The 25037-nt window shown below is 40.6% G+C and overlaps 2 protein-coding genes across 3 annotated transcripts; one reads left to right on the forward strand and one right to left on the reverse strand.

The window, feature by feature from the left end:
• Nucleotides 1-338: 338 nt before the first annotated feature.
• On the reverse strand, nucleotides 339-7750 carry MRPL22 (mitochondrial ribosomal protein L22). The gene is made up of 7 exons (XM_031598231.2): nucleotides 7657-7750; nucleotides 7536-7581; nucleotides 5689-5824; nucleotides 3713-3778; nucleotides 3184-3261; nucleotides 2326-2395; nucleotides 339-1910 (listed from the first exon to the last, which is right to left on the reverse strand). The coding sequence occupies exons 1-7, from the start codon at nucleotides 7682-7684 to the stop codon at nucleotides 1699-1701; spliced, it is 636 nt and encodes a 211-aa protein (XP_031454091.1). The 5' UTR covers nucleotides 7685-7750; the 3' UTR covers nucleotides 339-1698.
• A 15-nt stretch (nucleotides 7751-7765) lies between these two features.
• Nucleotides 7766-24716, forward strand: GEMIN5 (gem nuclear organelle associated protein 5). Of its 2 annotated transcripts, none has more exons than XM_031598227.2 (28): nucleotides 7766-7976; nucleotides 8083-8237; nucleotides 9281-9462; nucleotides 10195-10346; nucleotides 10573-10689; nucleotides 10876-11008; nucleotides 11209-11368; nucleotides 11975-12187; nucleotides 12903-12988; nucleotides 13515-13609; nucleotides 14149-14285; nucleotides 14680-14753; nucleotides 15136-15317; nucleotides 15416-15555; nucleotides 16098-16269; nucleotides 16527-16754; nucleotides 17244-17357; nucleotides 17763-17891; nucleotides 18519-18614; nucleotides 18892-19029; nucleotides 19544-19691; nucleotides 19844-19963; nucleotides 20283-20493; nucleotides 21159-21416; nucleotides 21951-22113; nucleotides 22525-23101; nucleotides 23385-23481; nucleotides 24548-24716. In XM_031598227.2, the coding sequence occupies exons 1-28, from the start codon at nucleotides 7826-7828 to the stop codon at nucleotides 24701-24703; spliced, it is 4584 nt and encodes a 1527-aa protein (XP_031454087.2). In that variant the 5' UTR covers nucleotides 7766-7825; the 3' UTR covers nucleotides 24704-24716. The 2 variants fall into 2 exon arrangements, with proteins under 2 accessions (XP_031454087.2, XP_031454086.2); XM_031598226.2 differs by having other exon boundaries at nucleotides 7767-7976; nucleotides 10570-10689.
• Nucleotides 24717-25037: the final 321 nt, after the last annotated feature.

Genomic DNA, 25037 nt, shown 5'->3' on the forward strand with positions numbered 1-25037 from the left:
GCAGATAAGATGGGGCCTGAAAGCATGGCCAAAAAATCTTGCTATTTTTTGTTTTGAGGAAGATGACAGAAATGACAAGCAACAACCACAGAACACAGGCATCTTGCCTTTTGACTGAAGGCCATTTAAGGAAGTGTCAGGGCCACCAGCTGCATCATAAAGGTGGAAAAGACATCAGCCACATTCTCACTTCTCTTTCAGTTTTCAGAGAAAACTAGAGCAATTATACAATCTTGTCTGGAGGTCCAAAGGGATTTGAAGGGAAATCTACAGCTTTCTCCTGAAAGAGGTTATCTAGAAGTCAGATTTTACACGCTTAAATCATGAGTGCTGTTAAGTATGGATTATCTTGCAATTTTTTAATCTTTTCCCAGATCACTGACAACCCTCCATCAGAACGAGTACTGCGCCTGCAAGCACACCACAGAAGAACAGAAGGCAAATAAGCACCATTAGTGGTAGGAGCCATGTACATACTTGTGTAACTTCACAATCCCCTAACACTCTAGGATTGTAAGATTGTTTCTTCAAGAGCCAAAAGAAACAGCTGCAGGCCACTTCCATTAGGACAGCTAAGAAATAGTTTCCTTACAAACTGTCCTTTTACGATCTCTCAAGCACTGATGAAATTTTCAGTCAGTGTGGTAAAGAGACCCAAATGAGGTAAGCAATCTATCTTCCACTAATGCTCTCAGAATGAAAAGGTCTAAATATCAGATATTTTCATAAACAAGCAAATATAATTCTTTGTATGCCAATGTCCATGATCTGATTTTCATCTGGGTGAAAACATGAGAGTGTGAAGATGTTTTCACCACTTCTTCTCTTAATTAATGATAAAAATAGGATACATATATTTTTTTTCCATAGAACTGGAAGTCTGGTTCACGTATGCAACAAGCCATTCCACATTAAATCCATACAGCATTTTACTTCCCAAAACATTACAAAAGTGATTTGTTCCCAGACAGTATAATTAGTTCACTCTTCACTACTCATATTGAGTTTCCACAGAGAACAGCATGAACTCCACACACATACCAGACTATTAATGCCACGGTCAGAATTCAGAATGGTTTCAATGTTTTCACTACCACGTCCCTCCCTGACAAACTAAACAATGCCACCTACTGACACCGCCAAAATCTGTACTTGGAATTTTTCACTCTCCACAGTGCCTACAGAGCACAACAGAGACAGTAAGGAGGTGGCATTACAGCCCAGGTAAAGGAATCATTAATTGATGCCTGATAATCCAAGATTGATGCCAGTTATGTAGAACTGTTGTGACTACTTTCCGATGTCCAGTTCTGGTAAATTTACTCCAACTTGTGACCCTGCAACCTGACTGACTGCCAGTTGTACACGTCTACAATAAAGGAGCTGAATGTACATAACAGAGTTGCATGAACTGCATGACAAAATTCCCAGCAAGTTTTAAGTGTATTGTTTACTCTGGATTTGATAGCACAGGGAAGTTGAAAGCTGTAGTCCAAGTAACTCAAAAAGCAACATCTGTTGAATCTGTTGCTGCTCTTCCAACATTTTTGCACACCGTAGGCTTGACAAATAAGAGATCTAGGATCATTCTTGCATCATCCAGCTCCAACAGCAACAAAAAATAATAAAAACGTTCTAGGTTCATTTTACATAACTACTTTGTCAAACAAGAAGTACCTATACAGTCACAAAAGTCCATCACAGTGTGTGAACAAGGGTTCTATTGCGCAGCTGTTGCACATATTCTTTTGCTTGGTCAAAACCAGTCTTTCGTGGCTCTGGAGGAGGAGGAGGCCCTTCCACCAACTTCACAAAATAGTGGCACTTGACGATTTTCATGATGCCAAACATGCCTTTCCCATGGTAACGGATCCGTTTTGTATAGTGGCCTTTGCCTGCTAGTGACTCAGCTGAAGGAAAAAGGGTGGAGAGAAGATCAGTCAATCTCAGAATAAACTGCTATGTATCTGCAACTGGAACACTGTCTTACCAGTGGATTATTCCATGACTGTAATTGAAAAGTTAATTCGATTATTTATTCCCTTCTCCATCTTCCGTAGCATTACTGATAGAGAGGAAATCCTGGAGTTGAACTAACACTTCAGAAGCACCAAAAACGTGAATTTAGAAAGTATACAAATGAAGATAATTAATGTCAGTTGCGATGCAAGTAGAAAGCATATCTTTGATTTTTTGCTAAAGATATTTACTAGGAATTGTATTTCATCCATTTCTGCCAATTTGAGACAACAAAGTCTCACTGAGGATAAACTTTTCATGGAGTAGGATGACAGTCTTCTGTGCTAAAATAAAAAAATACATTACCTATATATAAATTTGATTTGAATTCCACATTGTGATTTCTTACTGCCATTTCCTGAGCCTCTAAGAGAACCTGTAAGAAAAAGAGATAGAAAAAGAGATAGAAGTACTGAGCAGGAATTGAAGCAATGTTATTTCGTATCTCTGGATAAGATGAAGAAATTTGCAAGTTTAAAGTCAATTACAGAAAAGTATTTCAGAGAGATCAAAATTGTTAAAAACAGATTTATATCTTATATAATTACATTCTCTGCATACAAACTGGAAAACTTCACATCAACCTTATTACATTTTTGGGTTAGATGGCTCCCACCAGCAGCTGTCAGAGAATGGACCTTCAATGGGCTTGATATAAGATTAGAAACAGACATGGGTAGAAATCAAGTTATGCCACTCAATATTTTTGAGCAAAAACTTAATACTACTCAGTCATAATTGTGCCAGAAACCAATGCTTTGGCCAAGCAAACAATTTGATACTCCCAACAACTACTCGTATGAAAAATTTCTATGCTTTAACAGAGTTAAATCCCTTCCCTGATGACACTCATCACTCATGATTTTGAAGAAATGAAGCACATTTACAGAGCAGCTATTTATAACAGATCCTGCACTATGTACCATGATATTAAATCCAAAGATTATTATAGTGAAGGTACCCACATGTTGTTTGTTATCATCAAAAATTTAGAACATTTAGCATAAGCTACTTCTGTGTATCCTTACACAACATTACACGACAGCTACAAGAATGTGGTCTGAATACCCATTCTCACAGGCTTACAGAAACATTTTAAAGCAACATCAAATATTTGAGAAGTTTTCTTGAAACTGGGCTTGTTAAGAGACTGCTTCTGCATACCTCTTTGATCACCTTTGCTCCCTTTTTATCATTAAATTCCAACTGAGCAAGAGCTTGATCAATGGACATTCCTTTAATCTGCAATTAAAGTGTTAAAGTTAACTTGTGTAATTATAAATATTTCTCTTATTCAAAAGACAGTCTTTAAATTATTTTGCTGTTACAAAGAACAAATCAGAAGACTCAAGCTTCCTTAACAGACATTTCCTCAGCGCAGTATCATACATACAATTCTTCTCAGCTAAATGCTGAATGATAAATTATTCAACTTTTTTTTAACTGTCTTTTCTCAGAGCGAAAAAAAAGCAATTACTCTGCTCCAAACATCCCTGAGTACACATTTGAGAGCATACTCAGATTAAGATAAAGTGGCTAAACCAAACTATAAACAACTGCCTGCTGCACAACTGCATCCACAGTACTCTATCATACAGATACTGATTACACTCTGATTGAACTAGACTGTTAAAGCAAATACAACAATTAAATTTTGTTCTAAAATTCAGAACAAATAAGCACTTTTGCTTACCAGTTTTGCCAGATACCACATCTTATCTTTGCTGTATTTTATTTCCCTCCGACAATGATATATTTCCTGGGTGCATAAAAGAGAGGACAAGTAATTTTACTGTGAGAACAAAATGAAGCATACATGTCTGCTCTGCAGCACACATTTTTTTTGAGGAGTAAAAGAAGAACAGCTCTCCCTTACTACTCATACCTTGAACACACCAAGTCAGGCATACTGTTGCCATTTTAAACTGTAAACTTTAATACTGTATAATAATAGTAAACCTCAATACAATCTTATAAGAATTAAATTAGTTTATAAGTAGGTCCTGAAAACCATATTATTATTTTTTTTTCATCTTTTCTTTCCTCCCCACCTTTTGACGCAGTCTAAATGTGCCCGTTCAGTCTTAAAAGTATTACTGTGCTGTCACACCATCTTGCTGGGATAGCAACTCAACACCAAAGAATTTAATTAGCTCTTCAGAAGTGAGGAGGGTTTTGAGTTTGATTGACATGATGAGGTGTCTCCAAAGGGCCGTTTAACGTTATTACTGCACCAGGAGAGCAAAAGCAGCTACTGAAATTTAACATCGATACAAATTTGAAGGACATGGAATCTTTTACACACAGGAAAATAATTGATTTAAGTGAGCTGGTTGGTAACTCTATTTTCATGTATATATTGCACTAGTCAGCACTGTACACAGCATGTATTTCTAATTCTAGGCCACAATATTGATAGAGGTGATAAATGCTAATGGCTCACAAAAGCATGTCAGGAAAAAATGATTCTTGTGAGATGCGAATAATTTATTTTGTTGAGCAGTACCTCTAACAGAGGACGCAAGACATCACTTCCAAGTACAATTTAAAAAAAATGAAAATCACAGAATCATAGGAAAATACCAGACATCAGTTTTCAAGAATGAGGAAACATTGAAAAATTCACCTAAAATTCTCTCAAGTTAAGGTGTAGAGAAAACAGTATTGATTCCTTCCTTCAGTGACCAAAGACAACACTTAACTTTCCATGAATGACTCAAATAAAAAAACTTGCTTCCATTCACACTTATCTGTAATTCCCAGCTATGAAATGATCAAGCAGAGGGGACAGGGAGAAGCATGCATGAACTTGCTGCCATCAGAAACTACTATTATCTGTTATAACTACGTTTTAAAAACAGTCATGTTACTTAAACTGACTTCTGCAAAAGTTGTCTTGAATGGCTATCAGGCCTTCTTTGATTTTAGCCTCTTTGCTTCTATTTATGGGTTAGTAAACAGAAGTTATTGTGCAACAGACTGAAGAACAATTCCACTGCACAGTGTTTACAAAATTATTTCTTAAGGAGACTTCTGCCATCACATTCTTTACCTGACTCCCATGTCTGTCCCCACACAACTTTACAATCTCTCACACATGTCAAACAAATGAAGCGACCATTATGAGAGTAGACAACCTATGAGCAGCCCCATTAAGAGGGAGGCCACAGCAAGATGCAACAGAACATCAAACCTAAGAGAATCCTATAACGCAGAAAACAAGAAATTAAAAAAGCATGCACTCTATTTAAACGGGTACCATTAGTTCCACTGCTAAGGGAAAGTTACATTTATAGTTTTATGCAGCTGTCTTCTTTCCTAGTTACCTACTGCTGGATGAACAGCACAAGTGTAGAACACCACATTCTTGGCAACTTCTCTCTCTTCACAGTTCAGAGAATTCTACAAGCAGAGGATGGCATCTCTGCAGTTTGCAATACGCTGAGAAGACTATCAGCTGCACAGCAGCTTCAAGTTCCAATTAAGTCAGAAATGGAGAATAATCAAAGTGATGTGAACTCCTACAATTTCAATATGCGAAACAGAATAAAATCTTAAATAATCAATGAGAAAGCAACCAGATTTGTGCCTTGTGGAGTCATCCAGAGACAGTCTGTTTTGAAATTGCTAAACACAAGCATGTAAAGAAAGGTGCAGGTGTGTGCTTACAGCTGGTCTGCGAGGTTCCCCAGGCAGCTGAGGAGGGTAAACAATCCTGTTCTTTTTCTCCCACTTCCCAAGTTTCTGCAGAGACGTACTTGTGTGGATGCATGACAACGGGAAAACACTACCAGCTGCAAACCACCTGCAAGACAACACCACACAGTTACCGCTGTTGAACATGAAAGCTCTTTGCCACTGTCCAGACTATCTGAAACAATCGTGATCTTGCTTGCCTTCATAAAGAGAACTGACACATTTGACTATTTTCAAAGTAACACTGTTAAAGTCCTTTACAGTTTACATTGAAGAGCTTTTTAATTTAACAAAACACTTCCTATGGCATGCCAAGTAGCTTAAGTTACATTCATACAGCACCAGATTCCACGTGTCCCCTGATCATCACGCAGACACCATTACCTCTCTTTTCTTGGGTGCGGTCATTACCTGCATAAGGAATTCATGTCTTGTAATTTTCTCAAGACTAACTACTACTCATCTAACTTTTAACAGCAAACCTTCTAACTGCAATAATTTGTAGCTTTCTAAGGAATTGAGAATGTAGAAAAAAAAAAAGCATCAAAAGTGTGTAAGCATTTATCGTGTCTGAAATTTGAAAGGGAAAATAATCTCAACTTTCAAAGTGCAAGGAAACAAATGCAAGATAGATGACAGCAAATATAAAACTTTCTACAGCTTCCAGTCAGTTTGCTCACTCAGATTCACAAAGACTGAGCTGCATTTTGCCCCCTGCTGACCAGGCAGAGCAGTACGAGGCAGCTGCTCACAATAGCAAGAAATCGACGGGTTCAAAATGAAACTCATGGAGCTTTAACGAGGCTCTAACAGCTCTGTATGGGTTGCCAAGTTGTGCAAAACATTTTAAAATTTCTGGCAAACAAAACGCACTGAACAGTTTCACGAAAGCATCGTACACCTTAGAAAGTGTTCACAATAGGGAGCAGGATGCTAAATAAATGTGTTAGGCACATTTTTTCCCCAGTTATTTAGTAAAACAACAGTTTATGATCACCAGACATCATATCATCAATCAGTACAGGACAATATTTGACCAGCACACAAATATCACTTTGCAGTTTCACAGGCTAACAGTGAAATAAACTTTATCCTCCAGGCATCAGCAGAACATGAGAATCCTGACAGACTGAGGAACCTTACATTCTGTATCTTAAGGCAATCCAGAGAACAACTCTAGTTACCATAGTTCCAAGAGAGAAACAAGGACACAAACACATTGCAAGGAAAAGAAAGTGACAAGCAACAGAAGCCTTTATACTTTACAACTAAGAGGCTCATTTAAATAAGTTTCATACTACATAACTTTATAGGAAGAAGCATTCATAAGCAACAGGTGGGAGACAACAGAATAGAAGAGCTGATCAGGGGAAGCAATTCAGCTGAGCTGAAGGACAGTAACACAAGAACAACATAAGCCTTTATTTCATTTTCTCCAGTGACAATCTCTGTGATTGACCTCCACAGGCTCTGGGAGAGACCAAAGCTCTGCACTTTGAGCACCACGCTCTCAGCTTTTCTTCTGGAACCGCGGGTGCAGCAGGCAGCGACCAGCACTCCCCAACATGCCTACACTGCTCCTCCAGAGCAAAGGATCGGCCATGCAGGAGAACAGTGACCAAGGAGAACACAGACAGGTGCAGGAGATGCGCTGTGAACCACGCAAACAGAGAAAAAGCTGCGCGATGGACAGAACGGGGCCGAACGAGAGCCCCTCACCGTGCCACAGAGCGCGCAGGAAGACGGGCACAGAGACGGAGCGGCCCAACGCACACAGCCCCCACCCGGCCTGCTGAAGGACGGCGGAGCCCCGCACTCACCTCTCCGGCCGCACCCAGCCGAGAAGGCCCCGCACCCAGGCGCTACCTGCAACGAAGAAACGAGGTGAGCCTGGGGAGGAGCGAGCGATACGAGCGGAGCACCGCGTCCCCTCACACTCACCCGCACCTCCCGCGCAGCGCGCCGCCATCTTCCCCGCCTCGCTTTACGGCGGCCGCTCCCTGCGCATGAGTAGCGAGGCGGGTGGGAGGGCGGTTTTGCGACAGTTTGCGACGCTTTGCTCGGCGGGAGCTCCCGGGGCGAGCGTGCGGCGGCGGCGCGGCGCGGGGCCATGGCGGCGGCCGTGCGGGTGCTGCCCGCCTCGCCCAACTGGTACTGCAGCCGCTGCAGCGACACCAGCGGAGACGGGCGGCTCTTCGGCTTCGCCGCCAGGCACCGCATCAGCGTGCTGGATGTCAGCGCCGCTACGCCGACGTTTCACGGTACGGCCGCGATCGCTTCTCTCGCTGCGCGCCGTATTTATAGGAGCGGCCGAGCTCCGGTCGGGTGCGGGGAAACCGCGTTCTCACAGCGCTTCTCTCGGTGCAGGGGAGCTGATCAGGCACACGGAGCGCATCGCCGCCTTCGCCTTCTGCCCGCATCGCGAGCACAGCGCTCTGTGCGCCAGCGGCTCGGACGACGGCAGCGTGCGGCTGTGGGACGCGGCGGGGCTGGCGCTGCGGGCGGAGCACGGCCTGCACCAGGTGGGAGCCGGGCCGCGGGGTTTGGTTCGGAGCGATGTGCGGCGGGCGGAGTGGAGCCGCTTGTTTCCTTAGCCTGAGGTGTGCGCTGCCGGTACGGCATCGTGACGCACCCTGCTCGCTTTGCAGCCTCCTGGCGTCTCACACAGGGCACGTGGCTGTTAGTGTGGCTCGGGAGACTGGCAGATAAACGGCAGCTCGAATAGTTTAGGATAGGGAGTGCTTGCAGGTTAGTTTCTGCTTGTTATCCTGGGCTGTACAGTCACAGGATGGTTGAGTTGGAAGAGAGCTCAAAGCCCTTCTGGTTCCAACCCGCTGCTGTGGGCAGAAACACCTCCCAGCAGATCAGCCATCATCCATGGCCTTGAGCACCTTCAGCAATGGGGAACCCCCGGCTCCTGGGCAGCAGCAGCAGCACCTCACCTCCCTCTGAGGATGATCTCTAGGCAGCCAGTGAAGGCAGGCTGTTTGAGCAATGTTCTGTTTTCCATCCCAGAAGAGCCTCCTGCTAAATGCTCTTCACTTTATGTTCATAGAATCATAGAATCACAACGTTGGAAAGGACCTACAAGATCATCTAGTCCAACCATCCTCCCATCACCATTGCTACCACAAGCTGCTAAACCATATCTCATAGCTCCTCAACCAGACCCTCTTGAACACAGCCAGGGATGACGGCTCCACCCCCTCCCTGGGCAGCCATTCCAGTGCCTGACCACTCTCTGAGGGAAAAAGTTTTTCCTTATGTCTAATCTAAACCTCCTCTGGTACAACTTGTGGCCATCCCCTCAGGTCCAGTTTATTGCCTGGGAGAAGAGGCCAAACCCCTCCTCATCACAACCTCCCTTCAGGAAGTTGTAGAGTGCAATGAGGTCTCCCCTAAGCCTCCTCTTCTCCACACTAAACAATCCCAGCTCCCTCAGCCATTCCTCATAAGACTTGTTCTCCAGACCCCTCGCCAGTTTCGTTGTGCTTTAGTTCACAAAGTGAATTTCGTGGCCAGGCGTGCTCAATGGATTTACATGTATTCAATTGTCTTTCTTCAGAATGCAATCACAGCGTTACACTGGTCACCCCTTGTGAAAGATCTGATTGTATCCGGTGATGAAAAAGGGGTAATTGTTTGTTACTGGCATAGCAGAAGTGACAGCCAGCAATTCTTCCCAGAGCCTCGGACAATTTTTTGTCTCACTTGTTCTCCCCATCATGAAAACCTGGTGGCTATTGGGTAAGCGTTACGTTTTGCTTTCCGTTCTTCATCTGAAAGTGTCTTGTTTGGATTTTTTGTTGTGCAGTTGTAAGGTTACTTTTAAGAAGTTTTGGTGGCTATTTTTTCATTGTATTCCAAATTGTAGAAAACAATTTAGAAATAATATTTTGGTAGATGTGCAAAATGTACAATTCTATAACCATTTACATAAATGAATTTGGTTTAAACTCTGAAGTTACTTAAAACAGATATTTTTTAATTGGATTTCATTAATGTTCATCACATTACAGGGTATCTCATCTGAAGAGTTTCATAGTTTTATTAGCTCTTTGTCAACAGTTGCTATTCCAGTCCTTTGGACACCCAAGACTATATTGAATGAAGCAGGAATGTGAAAGCCTTTCAGATGGGAGAGATGGAGAGAATGAAAGTTATTTGTGGAAAAGGGAAAAGTTTTTCTCTTATAAAAGCCACTATTACTTTTTAAGACTCTGAAAACTGTATTGCTAATAAATTGGTGTTATTCTTGGAGCCAAATATACTTGTGGCATCACACACATAACAACAGAAGGCAGCTGTTGTTATGCTGGTGCTATACTTGAGCTCCAGCTGACTGGTCTCATTGCCACTTGTGATTGGGCTTCTCTGTAATGTGGAGATACTGATCCTGGGTAATAGCCTGGAAATTGGGTTAGGTGTTCTTTCACAAGGGTCTAACAATCTATCATTAACTGAAATCTCTGTTTTTAGCTACAAGGATGGCATGGTGGTTATAATTGATATCAGCAGGAAAAAAGAAGTTCTTCATCGGCTGAGAGGTCATGACGATGAAATTCATTGCCTGGCCTGGTGCCCTGTACCTGGTGAAGGAAGGTTACCTGCTTGGCAAGATGAGCTTCAAGGTACATAAAAGTGATACATAGTTTGTGAAGTGATTTTTTTAGCTCAGGAAAACGTCCCTTTGGAGAACTGAATTCCTTATCCCTGTAAAGTCAGTAAGTAGCTAATCAGAGAGAACTGATGAGTTCAGTTAAAATATTCTCTGATCCAGAGCAATAGATTTTCAGTTTATGTTTAGAGCTTTGAATTCTAAAGTATAACAGACTTCAATGGTGTTTCCTTCAGAAGAAGGTGACGTTCCAAATGGGGAGCTTAAACAAGATACAGCCATGAAGAAAAGTTGTTACTTGGCTTCAGGAAGCAAAGATCAGACGATACGAATATGGAGCTGTACTAGAGGCAGAAGTAAGTAAGATTAATAATTTAAGTGAGAACAATATGGGTGAAGTGCTCCTTATCTAACTGTAGGTTTCATTTGCTAACCCAATAGTTTAAAGAGGGGGGAACCTACTTAAAGCTTCAGATTCACAGGTCTTTTTTTTCTGAGAATTCAGATGTACAAAGTCGAGATGGTCCCTTTCTTTTCCAAAGGTATAATGACTCTGAAGTTGCCACCCACAAAGAGAAGAGGGGGAGCTGTTGATCCTGCTGTTAAAGAGCGTATTTGGCTCACTGTTCACTGGCCTTGTGGTCGTCCCACAGAAATTGTATCCAGCTCTTTTGGGTAAGTAGGAGACAAAGCACGTTAAGTGTAAATTAATTTATCGATATTTAAAGAACAACTGGCAGGAAACACTGACACCCCCATCTTCCTTCCTTCTTGGTATCGCGAGATAGTGGGTAGGAATAGATGTGCATTAGCACTGATAGTCCGTATTATTTTTTGAAATGAAGAATGAAATTTACACACTTTAAATTTTGCAGAGGAGAACTGCTACACTGGGATTTGACCCAACCTGGAAAACGCAAGTGGACACTTTTGGGATCTTCAGAAGGACAAAATCACTCCCGTATTGTGTTCAATCTGTGTTCCCTGAAGCATCAAGACAAAGAGCTGCTTCTTTCCATTTCAATGGACAGAGATGTAAGAACCATTTTTAAAATTAACATCAAAATAGCAGCGGCAGTTCAGCTTGACTGAGTGAAACTAACTTGTGGCTTTGATGACCACTTATTTTCTCCTAAAGCAGGCTTATCCTGTCTTTTATAACATCATGGCTCAACATTTCTTCTGAGCACAAGTTGTGCATTTCTTTGTTAGCTTATAAGCCCAAGCTTTTATCGTAGTGGACAGAATGATTATGCCCTATGGACTTGAAAATTAAATGTTTAACAGCTGGAGCTCACGATATCTACCTTTTTTTTTGTTGGGGGAGTGGGAGGAGGGGGTGACTAAGGAGGGAAGGGTGGTTGTTGTTTGATTTGTTTTTTTGGGGTTTTTTTTTTTTTGCCTTCTACAGGCAGCAGAGAGCCTGCTATTTTGAATTCACAAGAGGACTACCTAATTAAACTGTAGTCTTTTTGTCTGTTCCATCACAGTCTTGCAGTTATTACAGCCCTGTCTTTGACATGTACTGCTCTGAGTGGAGATTGTGTACTTTGAGTCTTCCTCTCACTTGTGCTTTGTTTTTTTCCATTATCATACCAGTCACTTTAAACTTATCATTTGTTGTTCTTTAAATATTTTTAGGTAAAGTGCTGGGACCTATCAACTCTGGATTGTAGCTGGACAATGCCTTCACTTGGGGGATTCGTCTATAGTCTTGCTTTCTCCCCTGTGGATCCAGGCTGTCTTGCCATTGGTGTTGGAGATAGCATGATCCGTGTATGGAATACTTTGTCTATGAGCAATATCTATGATGTTAAAACCTACTGGCAAAGCATAAAATCCAAGGTTACAGCAGTAAGTGTGCTTTTGATTCCCTTTTTTTCTTGTCTCTTTTCTTCCTCCATTTTTCTCTTTGAGGAATGTTTTTCCCCATCTAAATACTGTAATGCCAAGTTGTTACTTCTGCTCTCAATTCGCGTGATATAAATTTTAGAATTGAACAACATTTTAGACGTTTTTAGAACACTAGCCATTTACATTACACATGCTGAAAATGAGCTGAATTTCAGGTGGTTATTGTATCACTTTCTTGGTTTTGTACACCAGTGTGATCATTCCTTCTGTCATCTACGGCTTCCTTTGCTCTGCTAGGAAGTTTAACGTGCAAAAACTGGCATGGATGTCTTCAGTTTAGGTTTTGCCAGCAATTGGCTAAAGGCTATTTATTTATATTTATAGACTAATGTCTAGTAGAAGGTGGCAGCATTAGAACATGTTAGTTGATCATGCCAAAAGCTTTCTCACAGTTCTAAAATGTTGTCTATTGTTATGTAGATGTCAGGTAGTATTTCAGTGATTTTAGTTCCTTTCATCTTGTCCCAGTAACTGGTAAGGGAAGAGTCTTTGATTAGCATCATGAAGTGGTTAAATTGAATTACTGTAGTTGGCAGGATGGATTTAAGGGACAGTGCTTGCTCTTTGGTTTCAATACTTAACTTTTTGTTTATCATTTAAAAATAAATTGTCCATTCCTTTTGTCATTATGGGGCTCTTTCTATTTTTCTTGCAGCTAGCGTGGCATCCAACTAAAGAAGGTTGCTTGGCTTTTGGAACAGATGATGGAAAAGTTGGCATATTTGACACATTATCCAGCAGGTAAGAAAGTAGTTTTCAAATTCATTAGTGTCAGATCTTGCTGGCGTGGCAGCATACATAAATGATGTGGTCTTTTCCTGAGGTCTACATTTGCTATTTGTTAATAGTTTAAATTAAATTAAAAGTAGTAAGATGGATTTTTAAGTATATGTTTTCATCTGTTCATTGCGACTGGTAGCTCCTAAAGTAACCTTACTCCGACTATGTAACAGTCACCAGTTGGAAGTCATCAGTCAGGGAAGACTTTGGCCAGAAAAAGTTTCATAAAATGAGCAACGTGCAGGTGCAGTTCATTAAGACAGTTTTGTTCTGATTTTAGTAGTGTTCTGCAGGATTTTTTTAGTATATTGAAGCACCTGTTGTCTGTTTTCACCATTGAAAATACATTACTTCAATTTTGTTGTTGTTGTTTTGCTTGTTTTGGATTTGGTTTAGTTTTGGTTTGTTTTTGTTTTGTTCTGTATTTTATTCTGTATTTCCCTTTGCTGAAATCTGACTACTCCTACTTCTTTACCTTCCTAAACAGTGCTAAGAATAAGCCACCTCAGATCTCCAGTACTTACCACAAGAGGACTGTATACACATTAGCCTGGGGACCTCCAACTCCTCCTCTATCTTCTGGTGAGTGTTAACATCTTGTTACAAAGTAGAAATCCATACAGAGCACACTCATGCCATAAAGTTGGCATGCTTCCCTTCCTTAAGGATGTGATCCATTTGCTCGGTAGCTGCCCTTTCTATCCACTAAGGATGTGTTCTGCCTGAGGAATTGTTAATAGTTTTGTAAGGGAGAAAAATAATCTGTTCTATATTTTGAATTCTAGTAGCTTCGGGAAGTAGAGTATAACACCACATATTTACACATTTGCAATGCACTGAAATGCCTGTATAGGCTCTCCACAGTAATTGGTTAGGATCAAGTACAGAGTCTTTAGCTCTATAAATGCGTTTCTATCATTAGAACTAAACAGAACATCTCCATTGGTCATCTTATGCAACTAAAGGATTGTATTTTGAGAATTTCTTCTTGCCAGATCACAGAGAATCAAAGCATACATATAGCATTTTAAAATACTGTTTTGATTTATGGTGAGAATAATTGCTTTTCCTAAGACTGATGAAGAGTATAGTATATTTACATTTTTTTCTCTGTTGAATAGGAGAAGAAGGTGAGCATCCCTCTGTAACTTTATATAGTTGTGCTGGAGAAGGTATAGTTTTTCAGCACAACCCTTGGAAACTTAGTGGAGAGGCAAATGACATCAACAAAACCATCAGAGACACTAATTCAATCAAAGTGAGTATGATTTTTGCCTTTTTCTATGGATTTGTGGTTATAGTTACTGTAGCCCTGTAGTTGTAGGCTTTTGAATTTTCTTGGAACGTGTAGAGCTTTCTAAGGAGCATTAGGAGGTGGAGTATTGAGGTCCTTTTGGAATCCAGACAGATTTGACACATTCCAGTGCACTGATAAAAATAGCCACTTGTTCTTGCAACATCTTGCAGTTCATTCAGTCTTCAATTGCCCAAACTTATGTCACTGCTACAAAATGCAGCAGACACTTGTGTGGCTTTTGTTTTGCAGACTAATTGTAATTCTATCTAGTTGCCAGTTATGTTCTGTTGATGTATGCAAGAGAGACCTAATTGCTCATGTGATGGCTGGTAATAGCTGTGTCTTCTCTCTACAGCACAAACTGCCTGCACGTACAGAGATCAGCTGGAAACCAGATGGTAAACTCTTGGCCCTTGGCAATGAAGATGGGTATGTTTCTCTTGTCAGGATTGGCACATGCACAACCTTAACCTACAGGAATCACTTTTACAAAGCAAAAGTACTTTTGTTGTCCTGGTTTGGCTCTTTTCTTTCATTGCCTATCTATCTGAATTATGATAATACAGCATTCTTTGCTGGCATTTCATTTAGTTGCTCTTGGCATGAAGGATCTACAACATCACGTTACGTCATTTTTCAAGGATCAACTCATGACTGAAACACATTTTCTTGATGTACTAAATTGGAGTGCGACTTGGATCCAGAACAGAAAATCTCGTTTAGTTTCATAGACCATCATTCAAGACAAACAAAACAAAATCACATTTTCACTGACTGGAGGATTTCTCACATTGTTATTCTTGCATTTCAGGTCAATTGAAATATTTCAGGCTCCAAGCTTAAAGTTGCTCTGCACTATCCAGCAGCATCACAAATTGATTAATGCTATTCGGTGGCATCATGAGCATGGGAGCGATCCAGAGTTGAGTTACTTGATAGCTTCAGGCTCAGTCAATGCCATTATCTATGTGCATAATCTGAAGAGTGTCATAGGTAATGGTTTACAGATTCTATTCCATGTCTTGGCATATTGTTTTGCTTTCTTCTTGGTTTGTATTGCTAACTGTAGCTTATTCTTTTCTTTCTTTCAGAGAGCACTTCAGAAAGTCCTTTGACAATAACAGAGCCTTTTCGAACTCTGGTGGGACACACAGCAAAAGTCACAAGTCTTTCTTGGAGCCCCCACCATGAGGGAAGATTGGTATCAGCTTGTTACGATGGCACTGCACAGGTACTTCTCTACAGCCACTCAGAATTGTATTTCTTTTACTTTCAAATCATCCTTTCTGCAGTATTTTAGAACCAAGCTGATTGAACAGCAAAGCTTTTCTGAGTTCAGTTGCTTAATTACTGCATATTTATCCTTGGCAACAATCTCATTTTGGAGACCTGATACAGAGGTATAGTTTTTTCCTTTTGCTTATTCCTGGTTTTCCGACACACTGCACAAATGAGAATATTGCAAAGAAGGCTTTTAGTCCAGACCTATGGGAATAAACAAAAGGAAGCTGAGCAGTAGGTATGGTTTTGTGCATTGCAATTTGATTTGTAAGTCCAGTAGCATTTTTGGATTCTTAAGAAAGACATTAAGCAATCATATTGGTACAAAAAAAGAAAGCTTTCTGAGTTTTCTCTATTTGCTTGCTGGTGACTGAAATACCTCTGCAAACTCACTAGAAGATGAGCTCCTACAGATGTAAATTGCTAAATTGGAAGCATAAAGTTTCATTGGTGAAAGAGGCTAAGTAATTAGGTTTCTTTCTTGGTCATAAGGTATGGGATGTTATGAAGGAAGAGCCACTCTGCAACTACCGAGGGCACCAGGGCCGGCTGCTGTGTGTCCAGTGGTCACCAGTGGACTCAGATTCCATTTATACAGGAGCTGATGATTTCTCTGTTCACAAGTGGCTCATCTCAAAGCAGGAGCATACACGGCCCCCTCAGGGTAAGTACATTCAAAGATCCTTTCCTGAAGGTGATCTGGGAGCCAGGAAATAGAGGGTTGCCATGTTGAAATGACAGTAAAGCTTTTATGGTGAATTCAATTCTGCCTGCTTCCCCTTTAGGGATAAATATTGTCTAGGTTTAAATCCAATTGTATTCTTATTTGCAAACTTAATGTTGATCTTGAGAGGCACACAGCTTATACCCCAAAAATCTCTACGGGTAATATCAGAGTAACTTTTTTGTGACCTTTCATAGGCAAAAAAAGTATAGAATTGGAGAAAAAAAGAAGTATCCAACCAAAAGTAAAAGCAAAGAAGAAGAAAAAGCCTGTAGGAAAGAGTCCAACCAAGCAAGATCTAAGTGATGCCATGAATGGAGATGAGAGCACGAAGGATACAGTGCTAGAGGAAAATGGACTTTCTGACCATGAAGGAGAAAAAGAAGCTCAGGAGACAGAGTTGCCCAATAAAGATTGCATGGCCGGTAATAAATTAATTGTCTTAGTTTAGTGGCTCCCAAACTGCTTAGCCTTCAGAGCTTCAGCAAACCTAACATCTTAATGCAGGATTTTCTTCTAACACACTTTTATTGAAATGGTCCACTTGAAGGAAGTATGATTCCATAACACCTTTCATAACTTTATAAACTAGTTTGGAACTAGCTGTCTTTAATAAGAAATTCTGGACTAACAAAGTTAACTGTTTGCCTTGAAACAGTGTCATTTCAGCGATAAACTGTCGATTTGTGGTGATAAATCTTAATACTGATAGACTGTCATTAATATCTTCTGTCATCTTAGTTTTTTGACATTCTATAATGTTTTCTTACTATTTCCTTTCCCTAAAATGCTATTAAGTTACATGACAAAGCAAAGCTTGCTTTCTATATAATTTGGTATTATTGATGCAGAATATTAATGTCCATTATTTTGCATGTATTGTTTATCCTTTCTTAATCACTTCTTAACTGCAGTGCCCAAGGATACATCTTTATCTGCATATGATTACTCTTCATTCAGCTCATCAAAACCTTTTGTAACCCCAAAAGCCACTCCTCTGAAAAAGGATCCACCGAAAGAGAAACCAGGTTGGTATGTTTCACATACTTGCACCAGTCCTATATCAAAAGAGTTCTTCATTCTTGGTTTAGGCTTGGCTGCATCTTCCCTTATTAATGAGTGGTGGAGAAAAAGAAGAGCATGCTCGTAAAATCTCTTAAATGTTTTAAGTCTCTTATTTGCCCTGCTTGCTAGGTCAGTTGAGCAGTGCCTTCTAGTTGAAAGTTTTAGTCCAGGCAGGCTGGGCAGAAAACAAGCAAAGCGATCAGTATTTGAAAGTTAGCATTGTCATAATAGGGATGCAGGTGTCAGTTGAGTAGGTTTTAATCTTCCTCTGTGAAGAACAGGAAGGCTGGTTTTTGTTTACTTTTTTGCATATGTCAGAGTTCTGCTCTCTCTGTGCAACAGTGAATAAATGCGTTGATTTTTTTCAGCTCCTGATACCTCTCTGAAGAAGAGGAAACCTCGCTCTCTTTTACCCTTCAGCACATCCATGGATCACAGATCAAAAGATGAATTGCATCAGGATTGCTTGAGGCTGGCTACGTGTCTGAAAACCAAAGGTATCAGTCTTAAACTGTAGCTTCCCCTCACTGATCAGCTAGGTAAAATACTTAAAAGGGAAGGTGCTCTACAGTATTGAGAATGAATCATGAATTGAGTCATGAATCCATGGTCTTGATCTGGCAACTTGGCATTAAATTTTGAAAATGGTGATCTACTGTCTAACGTCTCTTGTAGCGCTGTGGCACTCTGCAGACACTCCAGTCAGGTTTTGTTTAGGATCCTGCATTATAGAGATAGGGTAAGATTGTATAGCTTGGGTTTTTTTTTTCTCCTTCAGAGGGTGAAAGGGAAAATAAGTCATCAGGAAGACATTTTTTATCATCACAGTATTATTCCCTAGATTCATCACAGTATTATCCCCTAGATTCAGATCATTCCAAGGGAATTTCCTATGTTTAATTTGGAGTAAATGTCCTGCACACACAAAATTCTTCTATTCAAACTTAGATGTAAGTTCTGAGTGACAATCTGCAAATGCACAAGCTTCTTAAACCTGCTGTAAAGAAAGTGGAAGACAGAAATACTTGCAATAACTGAGTGTAGTAGAGCAGTATACTGACTTGGCAAGTCCTCATTTCCTGTGTTATACCAAATCCTAAATGTTTATTCTCTATCTGAGTTAGATCACAATGAAGGTGTGTCCCCTGACCTCCAGAATCGCATCCACTTGGGGCTGTTCACAGACAGAGCTTCTCTGCACAACATGATTGATGTGGAAGGTGAGTGGAACAACGAGCCCAGTTTAGCAGTACATCCATTGTCACTGTGATATTCAAGAACAAAACTTCTACTGCATATTTAAGTGCACGATTAAGAATGCAAGTCTGTTCAAAAAGAACAAAAGGCTTACTTTTCTCAAACAGTTTTTACAGCTTTCAAACCTGAAATGCTTTAAGCCTGAAGAAGCTCATTTCTGTGAAGGTGTTTTACTGTGTCAAATAATGCTGGTGCACTCATGCTGAAAGATAACTAGGATGCTTGTTTACTTCAAAACAGGAAAATACCACTTGGAGAATGGACATCCAGAGCTCTTTCAACAGCTCATGTTGTGGAAAGGAGACATGAAGGGTGTACTCCAGGCAGCTGCTGAGAGGGGAGAACTGACAGACCAGCTGGTAGCAATCTCACCCATGGGTACGTTTGCTCGTGTGACACATAAGCAGATGGAATTAGTTGCCAAATTTCACCTGGTTGTTTTAGGTTGGAAAGTCATGACTCTTCTGGATTGGATAGCAGTTTCTTCTTTAATAGTATGATGACGAAAATCACATACAAAACAAATTCTATTTATGACAAAGCCTGGATGTTCCCACAAGCACTCTTAGATTAGCGCAGCAGAAAATAAAAAGGTTTCCTTTGGGACTTTTCAGAGAAGCAGGCTGTACCTCCAAGGGCAAAGATGATGCTTTGTAATATGTAGCAGTCCTGGCTTGCTGTTGGTTTAAATGTACTTGAAAGTTATTTTACTGCTGAAGTCCTACAGTTGTGTTCAAGTCCAAGCTTTGTCCTGTTTGTTGCCTCAAGTAGCTTGCATTAGAAAGATGAAAAAGTACCTAAGTGGGGGCAAAGAAAGTGCATGCTGAAGAAACCAGGAATTTTTTCTGTTTTAATTTTTTTGCCTGTAATTGTATTGCTTTCTCTTTTGCAGTTGGATATCAGGCTTGGGTTTGGACAGTAGAAGCCTTTGCAAAGCAGCTGTGTTTCCAGGAGCAATACGTGAAGGCTGCCTCCCATCTCCTGTCCATTCATAAAGTGTATGAAGCTGTCGAGCTCCTGAAAGTGAATAATTTTTACAGGTTGTTGCAAGTTTGTGTTCTAGATTTTTTTTTTCCATAAAATACTTGCAGTAGTTTCTTTTTAAATGTAAGAGATGACTCCTTTATGAAAGGAGAAGGTATTTATGTATTTTTAATACAATCTTCTGTCTGGTTTCTCTTATGTGCATTAGGGAAGCAATTGTAATTGCTAAGGCCCGGTTGCGTCCAGAAGATCCAATTCTGAAGGATCTCTACACCAGTTGGGCAGCTCTATTAGAGAAAGATGGTCATTATTCCATGGCTGCCAAATGGTAAGTGTTACTAGTAAGAAGACAGAATTGAGGGCTTCACATTTTTGATTACCAGTTACTAATAATATTTGGAATATTTTGTTCTGGACTAGCATACTGGCTTTGCTTGATGATGATTTTGGCTCTGGCGTTTTTGGAGTTTTCACACTTCTGAGAAGGATTCAGCTGAAATCCAGACAGAAGCACTAATTTTTGTCTCTTGAATCTATTTATTTGTATTAATCTTCTAAGCCATGCATGGTGTACATACCATCAGCAGTTTCATTCTGGACTATTAGGCTTTGTGACCTAGAGTCAATTTGCTTTTTTCTCTTTTCAGTTATCTGGGTGCTTCCTCACCCTATGATGCAGTTAAAGTGCTGGCAAAGAAGGGGGATGCGGCATCCCTTAAAACTGCTGCTGAGCTTGCTCTGATATCTGGAGAGGAGGAATTGTCAGCAAGTTTGTCTTTCAGATGTGCCCAAGAAATGCTGTTATCCAGGAACTGGGTTGGAGCACAGGAAGTCCTTCAGCAACAGAAAACTTTATTTGTGAGTCTTGTTCTTTCCTTTCTGCTTTATTTTAGCACTGTCTCTCTCCAGATTAACTTGATTAACTTTTCACCTCTTCCTGTGTATTAACAATCTACTGGTAGCCCTGAGCTTGTTTTGCCTCAAAAAGTTTTTCTAGAAGCTTATTGCAATTTTTGAAGTATTGCATTACTTCAAAAAACCATGCATCTTTGCAGAGAAAAAGGGCCTATGATAAGGAGGCATGTAGGCTCAATGCATGTTACATCCATAAGAGGTATTTTCTGCAGAAGGTTTTTCTGTTTGTTTTTGCTTTGGTTTATTGTGGTTCTTTTTTGTTGCTGTTAATTTTATAGTGCAGATTTCTTTTTTAGTACATAGTACTGATCATAAGAAAGGTAAAAGAGTGTTCGTTGTCTACATTAAATGAACGAGTATCTCCTGCTGAGGCTTAATTCAAGGATTTCTTAAAGCACAGACTGAGAAGCAGAATGTTACCTTAGCCTGTTTTGATGTTTCCTTCTGACCTTAGAGCCTCTGTCAGTGTTTTTCCTTTGGAGCTATAGTAGTGAAGTATGCTTTCACCAGCAATCTGCTACTAGCCATGTTTTTAATTTGGCTACTTGGTGTAGTCAGTAAGAGATTATTTTTCAGCTCAATGCTCTTCTTTTCTTCTCTTGTTAAAGGGGCAAAGACTTGTTTTCTGCCTCAATGAACTGCTTTGTAAGTGCCTTAGTGAAAGAAATCCCTGTAACCGAAGGAGCCCTGTGCCTCCCTGTTACCACAGCTGGGAGCTGAACAGAGATGCCTCCTTTTTCGACATGGTGATAGAAGTATGGCAGAAGATGCTAGGCATGGACACCACTGAAAAAGCCACGTGTGCACGGGAGCAACTGTGCAGTATTGAGCATCCTCCTTCTACCAGCAACACTCACCCAAAGCAGGTAATTGGACTTAAGTCTGTACACACCAAGCCTCCCTATGGCATGTGCAGCCACACAGCCACTTTGTGGTGTCCGTGAGCTGTTTCCAGGAGACTGCTTTTTGCTACAGGATGAGGTTACAGTCTGGGAGAGTTAATGATAAGACATCTGGGACAGCTTTCCCCAACAAGATTTTGTTTAGAACTGTCAGGAGAGGCCAGGATGCTTGTTGTTACAGATATCATAGAGTCCAGGTATGGTCATAAACTGATGCTCCTGCAGCTCTTCTCTCTGACCTCAATGAGTCACTGACCATTGGTGTACTTCTCAGCCACTTAAGAGCACAGAGGCAAGCACAGTTGCTGATAGTTATAGTGACAAGTCATGTAAAGATGCTCTGATTTCTTACGTAAAGGAAACTATGTAAGTTACATCACTGTTAAAATTTCTCTTGGTTGTTATGTGCTTCTGAACTTTTCTGTAATAGTTTTAACTAGCAAGTCATTCCTACTTAGCAGTATAACTATGAACTGTGCTCTCTGCTGCTTCCTCTAGGTGCTTTTCTATATCTCCCATGACCTGACCCTCGCAGCACTGAGCTATCAGGCTGCTGCCTGGGATGAGGCAGTGAAAAGTATTCTTGATGCTGTGGCCCGTAGTTATGATGCTGGCAATTTTACTCTGATGCAAGAAATTTGCAGTATTTTCCTTCCTGAAGGTATGTCTCTTCTTGTACATCTCCTGGCAATGACAAATATAAGAATCTTCCTTGTAAGCAGAGCTTCATGTCCATTATGTCCTGTGTTGTAGTTCCCTTTATTCTCCAGACTATGTAGTGCATTCACCTGTAGCTCCTGATCGTGTGTATACCCTAATTAGTGATTTAAGACACAAGGGAGTTGACTATGGATGATAAGGAGATGCAGTCTCATGCTAGCTAGAAGAGAGTACCGTATTTAAAAAGATGGCAAAGATGCCTGCTTTTGCTTTTCTGCTTCCAGCATCACTCTGCTGGCATCTGAGTAAATCTCTGTTATGGGTCTCCTGTACAGCCATTCAATTATTAGATCTGGTCTTTTTTATTTGGAAATCCTTATAATATATTTGTAACTTCTTTTTTTATTATTAGGCTGTGAGAACCTGAGAGACAAACTGGACAGCACAAATTCTCAAAGCATAGATGCTTGCAGAAGTTTAGAGGGCTTTGTGGCTTATGGACTGCTGTATGATCTGTGGTGGAACCCACCCAAAGATTCTCCTGCCATGGAAAAGGCTGGTTTGGATCCTGTGTCGTGTCCCACTGAGCGGACAGCTCTTGAGCAGAGTTGCATTCCTGATCACTCCTCTCCTGAAGAAACTCCTGATCAAACTGCAGTTGAGATGGATGAAAACCTCAGCAGTACAATTGAATTTAATAGATGCAAGACAGAAAGCAACTCAGAAACTAACTCAGTCAGTTTGGCAGACAGACAGTCAAAACTGAATGGCTGCAAAGTGCTTCTTTCAGAAGCGATTGCTGCTTTACAGAGCACGCAGAGAGATATAGCTGAGGTCCAGAAAATTTTAGCAGACATGATCCACCAACATCAGCAGCAGAGGAATAATCTCCAGGAAAGCACAAATGGAAGTATCCATGAGAACAATACGCACCAGAGTTCAGAGAATGAATCAGATGAACCATGCTCTGACAGCAGTCAGATCAAGCGGTAAGCTTTAGAACATGAGATGGATTGAAAAGTGTAGCTCTTTAGTTTGTGTTTGTGCAGTGGATTTCTTACTTGCTCAGATTACTTCTAATCTCATGCTGATCACACTGGGACACTGAACGTATGCCTAAGAAGTCTTGCATTTCCCTAAGGCATTATTGCTTGTGTGTGTGAACTTACTGCAGCTGAATGAATTTATGATAGGTGGGTTTGATTATAGCAGGGAGGCTACACAGTCATTTAAACAAAACAGTTGCTCATAACACCTGCTCTTTCTTAACAGTAAAGATGAAAAAAAAGAAACAGTTACCCTCCCTGAACTAACAAAACGACTCTTGGAAGCAAAGCAGAAACTAGCAGAATTTCCAGACAGTTTAAAGGTAAGTTTTCAGAAGAGGTAGTATAATTCTGAAACAGGACAGCCTTTTTTGTAAGTCACTGTAATGCTATAACTTGATGGAAAGCACAGCAGTAACAGTGGGGTGGCAAAGCCCTAGGCTGCAGTAAATGAGAAGCCCAAACACAGTAGCTACGGATACAGAAACAAAGGGAAAAAAATCACTTACACTTAGAAGACTTCAGGTATGCAGGGATCTCCAGCAAGATCCTCTTGCTTCCACTGCCAACTTCAAATGATGCCTGGGAAAGGATGCATCCTGGCTTCACCCCTTCTGTCTCTCAGGAGCATTGCATACACCTGAGCTCCCCTTTGCTAGCCCTGCCTTCCACCAGGTGCTCAATCACTGCTTCAGGCTGTGAGTCAGCATTTCCACTACAGTCATATACTCCCTTTGTTTATATAGAAGGAGCAGTGACTTTCTTTGTGCCACAGCTGCACTCTAGATGTATAGGATAAAGGTGCTAATGTAAATACAAGCTGGTTGATATAGGTGGGCAGAATCACCCTCCTTTTCCCTGAACAAATCCCACAGCAATTTTGAGAGAATTAATATACCTGGCATCAGGGTTTGATTCTTGCTTAAAGCATTACTTTCTCCATGCAGTTGGAGCATGTAGATGAAGTTTCTGCATGACACAACTCAATGGGATATCTTGTATGAATCTTTCCCATGTATTCTAAAAGCATCCTTTACTATGTAATTTCACATACAGAACAAGTTTTGATAGTGAAGTCATGGATGTCAGGTATAAAATAGCCTATTATTAATAAGAAACTGTTCAAACAACATATTGTGAGATTAAAAACCATGTCTCTAGTCTATATTATAAGTATTTACAGCGATTTACAGTGCACAAGGGAGCAAACTTAACCAAGTTAAGTTGTGCTAATGTCCTGGAAGAAGAGGAAAAAAATCCATCTGACTCATGACTGTCTCTCCCAGATAAGATAGCGTAAAGCAGTATTTCTAGATGCAGCTGCTTGAATGTGCAGAACAATTCTAACTGAAAGAATGGACTCACTTTTTGTTCTTTTTTTGTGTGCAGGTCTTTCCGTTCCCTGATGTGCTGGAATGCTGCCTTGTCCTCCTTCACATTGGAGCCCAGTGTCCTCCTGAATTACGTGAACAGGCATTGGATCTCCTTAGGAAACATGGTAGTGCTGACGTTTATGGAAAGGCTGTCAGGAAGTTCTTGACATGACCTTTTGAGACCAGACACATCTCCTTTGAGCTGCTCACAATTACTTAGCACCAATTAACATCAAGACTGTTCTTTTCTTCAAAGTGAAGGCTTGTTTCTACAGATATAGTTACTGATGACTGCTGTTTTGGATAAAATTACAAAAAAATCGGGTTTATATATGTACATTCATGGTTACCAACTACTACTTAATGAAATTGTGTTAGGAAATTTAAAAGTAGTAGATTGCAGCCTTGAAACTCTATACAGGAGTTTTATATGTCTTTTATTTGCTGGAAGTGATGCTAAGGAAATTTCTTAGAATTTACACGCAAAATAGTTTTGAGCAGCTGTC

The sequence above is a fragment of the Phasianus colchicus genome, chromosome 15, assembly GCF_987193195.1.
Source record: "Phasianus colchicus chromosome 15, bPhaCol1.hap1.1, whole genome shotgun sequence".
Taxonomy (NCBI): Eukaryota; Metazoa; Chordata; class Aves; order Galliformes; family Phasianidae; genus Phasianus; species Phasianus colchicus.

What these genes read in the sequence shown, in the direction of transcription:
- MRPL22 (XM_031598231.2), bottom strand. Translation starts at nt 7,684, where the DNA reads ATGGCGGCGCGCTGCGCGGGAGGTGCGG. An exon ending in GCGCTGCGCGGGAGGTGCGG is followed by an intron (nt 7,582 to 7,656) that starts GTGAGTGTGAGG and finishes TCTTCGTTGCAG; the next exon opens with GTAGCGCCTGGGTGCGGGGC. An exon ending in CAAATCAAATTTATATATAG is followed by an intron (nt 1,911 to 2,325) that starts GTAATGTATTTT and finishes TTTTTCCTTCAG; the next exon opens with CTGAGTCACTAGCAGGCAAA.
- GEMIN5 (XM_031598226.2), top strand. Translation starts at nt 7,826, where the DNA reads ATGGCGGCGGCCGTGCGGGTGCTGCCCGCCTCGCCCAACTGGTACTGC. An exon ending in GCCCTTGGCAATGAAGATGG is followed by an intron (nt 14,754 to 15,135) that starts GTATGTTTCTCT and finishes CTTGCATTTCAG; the next exon opens with GTCAATTGAAATATTTCAGG. An exon ending in GGTAGCAATCTCACCCATGG is followed by an intron (nt 19,030 to 19,543) that starts GTACGTTTGCTC and finishes TCTCTTTTGCAG; the next exon opens with TTGGATATCAGGCTTGGGTT.